Source organism: Galeopterus variegatus, unplaced genomic scaffold (assembly GCF_000696425.1).
Source record: "Galeopterus variegatus unplaced genomic scaffold, G_variegatus-3.0.2 Scaffold1374, whole genome shotgun sequence".
NCBI lineage: Eukaryota > Metazoa > Chordata > Mammalia > Dermoptera > Cynocephalidae > Galeopterus > Galeopterus variegatus.
In genome coordinates this window covers 269875-275874 of record NW_007727485.1, presented here as the reverse complement: position 1 = coordinate 275874, position 6000 = coordinate 269875, and the positions used below count along the sequence as shown (strand labels likewise).

General features: G+C 38.8%; 1 protein-coding gene across 2 annotated transcripts in view; it reads left to right on the top strand.

Moving 5' to 3' along the window:
• The window catches only part of LOC103593602 (leucine-rich repeat transmembrane neuronal protein 2-like), a 34512-nt gene that overhangs the window by 18942 nt on the left and 9570 nt on the right, over window positions 1-6000 (top strand). For both annotated transcript variants that reach the window (XM_008576622.1, XM_008576621.1), the window contains exon 3: window positions 4329-5230. In XM_008576622.1, the coding sequence (XP_008574844.1) occupies window positions 4329-5230 (902 nt within the window). The remainder of the gene's footprint in view (window positions 1-4328; window positions 5231-6000) is intronic.

The window sequence follows — 6000 nt, the reverse complement described above, 5'->3', positions numbered from 1 at the left end:
CCGGTCTGTATGTGGGATCCGAACCCTCGGCGGGAGCGCCGCCGCGCTCCCAAGTGGCGCACTGTAGCAGTGCGCCACCGGGCCGGCCCTAAATAGGCTTTCAATGCCTTTTCCATTCTCTTCCCCTTCCGGTGCACCAATAATATGGACATTTGTATGATTAAGGTTATCAGAAAGATCTTGTAAGCTTTCTTTAATTGTCTTTTTTTTTGTCCAACTGTTTGAATTCAAAAAGCTAATCTTCTAGTTCAAAAATTTTTCTTCCACTTACTCTAGCCTGCTGCTTATGTTCTTGGTTGTAATTTTTATTTTATTGAAGGAATTCTTCAGTTCTAGGACTTCTGCTTGGTTCTTTTTTACTGTTTCTGTCTCTTTGTTGGATTTCTCATATGTGTCTGGATTTTTTTTTTTTAACTTTATTGTGATTTCTATTTTTTCATCTGTCATGTTGAGCTTCCTTAATATTGCCATTTGAGTTTCCTCTTCAGGCAATTCATCAATTTCAGAGTTGTAGTCTTCTTTAGGGGAGTCATGTTTCCTTGTTTTTTCATGCTTCTCATATCTCTGTGTTGATATCTGGCAGTCTGGTGGTGTAGTCACTTCTTTTAATTTTTTGGAGTGGATTTTGAGGGGAGAGACTTTTACCTGTAGAAGTGTTTTATATTGATAGTCAGGTTGGGCTTTGTAGGTTTGGTGAGTGAGCATGTCAGTAGCAAGTGAGCATGGTAATAAGTGCTGGCTTGCCCCTCACACTTTCTCTGCTGGTGCTGGCAGGCTGCTGTGTCTGACAGGACACTGGGCTCCTGGGGAAAATGGCATGGATCTAGGCACTTGCACACCCCCAGCACACTCTCCACTGGCATTGGTGGGCTTGCTGCAGCAGACAGACCTCTCTCTCTTTTTTTTTTTTTTTGGCAGCTGGTTGGTAAGAGGATCCAAACCCTTAATGATGGTATTATAACACCATACTCCAACCAACTGAGTAAACCAGCCAGTCCCATTCCACAATTTTTAAATTGTTTATAGAGAATAAATGTTGCTTTGATGATCAGAAAAATAATCCAACATTGTTTTACAAACTCCTTGCTGGCTTGTTTCATATAGGTTAGAAGCTGTCACTTTGTGGGTATGTCATTTTCATTGTATGTTGAACCCATAAGGTGTATGACCCTCTATTACTTGGAGTAGGGCCAGCCCAGAATTGAAACCAAATCAAAGTCTTTCATGGGGAAGCCAGCAGGAGATACCCTGTGCTCTACTTTACTTGACTTGCCTTGCTTTTTAAGCAATACTGCAAAAGCTACCAACAGCCTCTGGGCTAGTTTTAGGGCATCTCTTTCCACATCTCTTGAGCATAGCACTGTTTAGGCCGTGGGAATGGGAAAACAGATCTGGCAGAATTTTTTTCCCCTTTGTCAGCCTTGCAAACCCACCTGAAAAGCTGAAAATCAGGGGGTGTCTTATTCCCTGTTTGTGGCACCAGAACTCTAAATTATTTGGCTAAATGGATGTTATAGCAGTAAGGTTTGAAAAAAAATGTACATGGTAGAGTAAGATAAACCTGGGTTGGTAGTCCAACATTTGCACTGGATAGTAGGATATACTTGGACAGGTTATTTCGCCTTCTTGAGCTTTTGTTTCCCTCTCCGAAAAGGGAATAATCATGCTTATGCATAGGGCTTTGTAAAGATTAAACCTAGTAAATACTTAGGAAATGGTAGCCATTTTAATTAATAAAAATGAAAAGTAGTCTATTGATTTTGACAAAAAGGAAAAGAAAATGCTTTCTACGCTTAATAAAGGAAGACAGCTATCTACTGGATTCAGTTAAGAATATAAACTCTATTTATGATTTAGGCCAGTCTGTATACTTTATAAAGAGAAATGAAGACAGATTGAAGCTTTGACGTCATGCTTTATCTAGTCCCAAAATAAATGGCCCATTCAGATCCATGCTGTCTCTGAGACTTTACTGCATAGTCAGCAATCTTGGGGTTTGTGGTCACTCAGATATAAGTGTAAGTATTATTATTAATATCGAGTTCTTCTTTCAGGAACTTAACAGTCCAAGAAGCAAAGATCTATGTCTAGAATAATTGCTACTTTATATGAAAGATAAGCATAGAGTGGAGTGTAGATTAAAGAACACTAGGTCTTGAGCAGGTCATTTAATTTTTTATGGCCTGAAATTCTTCATTCCTGAAATGAGAAACTTGGATTAGATAATCTCTAAAAATCTCTGCTTTTCTAAAATGCTGTGATTTGTGTCCATATCTTGAGTCTTTTTTGAAAAACATTAATTGTTGGCCAGATGAAATAGAAAATGCATTAGAAAATGGGATAACTGAGGGAGAAAGGGCTTTGGGGTCCACTAGACCTTGTTGAAGTTCTCAACCCTTTCACTTTCTAGTTCTAAGTTTCCTCATCTAGGAACCAGAGTTGATAATAGCAAACTTGCAGGGTTATTAAGAAATTGATGATAACATATAAAAAAGTACCTGGCACTTGTAGATACTCAAAAAATGCAGGAATAAAATTGCTATTATTATTGGGAGTAGGACTAGTCAATACTACTGATTAGTTATTAAGAAAATATCAAATGTTATCAGCAATGTATAACCCAAGGAAGTGCCAAAACTATTGTAATTAAAAACATTTGTGGAAATTTTAACTTGGGATTCTTCTAATAGAATAACATATTAGTAGATGCTTTAAAATATAAACATCTCATGTCCTCCCATAATATAAATACCTATAATAAATATGTGATGTGAAATTAACTCACTTTGAAGATGTTAATCATGCACTGATATTATAATTAAATCAAATATTTAGAAACTGTAGGTAGTGAGATATATAAAATTCTACACTGAAGATTATAGCTTAATTGAATTATAAGGCAGGTTGAAAACTTGAAGATTTATCAAGCTGAAGAAAACCTGAAACAATTTCTCTTTCTGCCTAAACATAACCTTTCTCCTAGCACTAAATACAGACAATTACATTATTAAGGAAAAGAGGTGAACATCAAGCTAGGAGGTTGGCAGATGTGCTGAGATCGGGGAACTTGCAAAGCAAGAAGAAAGTATGTATATCAGACTAGGTAATTACCTAAATTCTAGGAGAGGAGTAGCATTACGTCTGGGATATATGCATGAATGAACTTATTGCTCTACAGAGATGGAGAGAAACATGTACACATTTGTTTCTTTATGGATCTTTTTCATTGGTGAAATGCAAATTGGGCATAGGGAACAGGTAGACTCTTTTCCAAAATATAATATAGTTGAAAATATTTCTCAGGTAAGTATATCCTCGTGATAGCAGAATCTATGACATCTAAAATTTTTACTTTTAATTATTTTTTTTTAAAGTGCAAGCTTTTTTTTTTTTTTTTGTCTTTTTTTTTTTCGTGTCCAGCAACAGATCGCAACCCTCAGTGTCGCCCCTGTACCGGACCGGGACCGGCAACGGGATCGCAACCCTCGGTGTTGTGCCTGCACCTCGCTCAGCCAATGAGCGGGAACCGGTCTGTATGTGGGATCCAAACCCTCGGCGGGAGCGCCGCCGCACTCCCAAGTGGCGCACTGTAGCAGTGCGCCACCGGGCCGGCCCAAAGTGCAAGCATTTTTTAAGTGTACATAATTCATAATTTAAAAAACCAAACCAGGGCCAACCCCGTGGCTCACTCGGGAGAGTGCTGTGCTGGGAGCGCAGCGGTGCTCCCGCCGTGGGTTCGGATCCTATATAGGGATAGCCGGTGCGCTCACTGGCTGAGCGTGGTGTGGGCGACGCCAAGCCAAGGGTTGCGATCCCCTTACTGGTCACAAAAAAGGAAAAAACAAAAACAAAAAAAAAACACCAAACAAGGCAAAATGTATATATATAGTGAAAATCCCTGGCAATCGTACCACCTAGAATTAGAAACTGTTAATAGTTTGGTGAAAGATTTACAGATTGTTTCAATTTGATGCAACAAAGAACATTCTAGTGCATGAATCATTGTGCAAGGTGTCAGCACTTCTGCCTAGAAGTGGATTTTCTGGGTCAGAGACTATGCAGTAAGTTGGCCAATATACTATACCTACCAGTAGTGTGTGAAAGTGCTTAGAGTATTTTTGATATTGTACACTGATGTTAGCAATCATAAGTAAAAATAATCAGGACCTGCGTTTAAACACTAGTCCAAAAGATAATTTTAAATAGGATCAGAAATGAAATCTGAAGTATTATTAGTATTGTAATAATAATGTATACATGGTATTTTTTTCATAACAACCTTAATTTGTTGCTTTTCTTCCCCTTCCTTGCCCTCACCTTTTTTGTAGCTATCTAACTTCACTCAAATGTTGGCCCTAGAAGATTTTATTCTGCTGGCCAGTGGAACAGAGTCAGTAGAAAATGACACCTTCAGAACTCTGAGTACCTTGAAGACCTTAGAACTCTGGAAAAACAAGTTGAGACGAGTCCCCAGCACTCTCCCAGCCAGTCTTGAAGTGTTAAAACTAAATGATAATTTAATATATGTCCTGCATGGATCAGATTTTGAAGGACTGAAGAAATTAAAAATCCTTGAACTTAAAAACAACATGATCTCTGCCCTCTCTCCCAGCATGCTCTCCTCCCTTGTCAGTTTGCAAAGTTTGATGTTGGATGGTAACAATATGGAGTCTGTAGCTGGACCCCTGACCCTCCCCCATCTGAAATATATGAGCATGGAGAATAATAAACTACATCTTATACCAGGTAGCTTCTTTACTTCTCTACAGTCTTTGCAATTTCTCAGTTTCAGTGGTAATTTTCTGACTGCAATTCCTATTAATCTACCCAAATCCTTGCTATCTTTAAAGATGGAGAGAAACAAGCTCAAAATAGTAAGGTTTCAAGATATGAAACACTTGGACAATCTTTCCCATCTTTACCTGTCAGAAAACTTACTCTCTTCCATGGATGGGGCACAGCTCCTTGCCAATTTAACTACTCTGGAGTTGTCCCAAAATCAGCTTCAAATGTTGCCCCTCAGACTACCAGCAAGGCTACAAAAACTTGATTGTAGCAGTAATCTGATTCAGAGAGTCACAGCACAAAACTTCCAGGACCTCAGAGACTTGAAACATTTGTTTCTGGACAACAACACTGTCAGCTTGTTCGAAGCTGGAGCCCTTCAGAGGTGTTCTCAGCTCTCTAACCTGGCCCTGGAGCAGAACCTACTGTTGTCTATACCTCTAAGGTAAGTAAGAGTATCATTTATTGTAGCTACTATAAAATTTCTCCAAAGATTGGGACAATTCAGCACATTATACAAGCAAGAAAATTAGGGCAAATATTACCTGATCAGGGCTGTATAAGAGCTTAGGGATAGAAGTTTTAAATATAGGTTTGGAATCTCCAGCCCTCAAACTGAATCCTGCGCTTACTTAATTTATATTGCCTATGAGACAAGACAATAGGCAGTATCTATACTGACAAACATAATATGAATATTGTAAAAAGCATGTCTCAGTTTCTTAGTATAAGGCCTGGGTAACCAATAGGCATACTAGGCATGAGCTTAGCCACTAGCAAAACAAGGATACCAGGAAAAAATGAGAGGAAAAATATAGTAGGATATTTATATTTTAAAAAGCATTGAAGTAGTAGTTTGGGGGGAAATTAAGCTGTACTTTTTTTGTGGGGGGGGAGCTGGTCGGTATGGGGATCTGACCCCGTGACCTTGGTGTTGTAAGGCTGTGCTCTAACCAGCTGAGCTAACCAGCCATCCCTGGAACTTAAAACTTTATAATGTAATATTGTGTTTATGTTGAATTACTTATTGAGGAGCCTTATATTCTTTGCTGTGCTGTGATCTTTAAAAGGCTAAGCTGGCTCTGCTTATTTCTCTGTGTCTGTGTCTATCTGAATGAGTGGGTGAGTCCATCTCTGTTGGTCTGTGTTTTTTTTTTTTTGTTATCTCTTCAGTTCTCTCTCTTTCTCTCACACACACACACCTCCTCACACTCT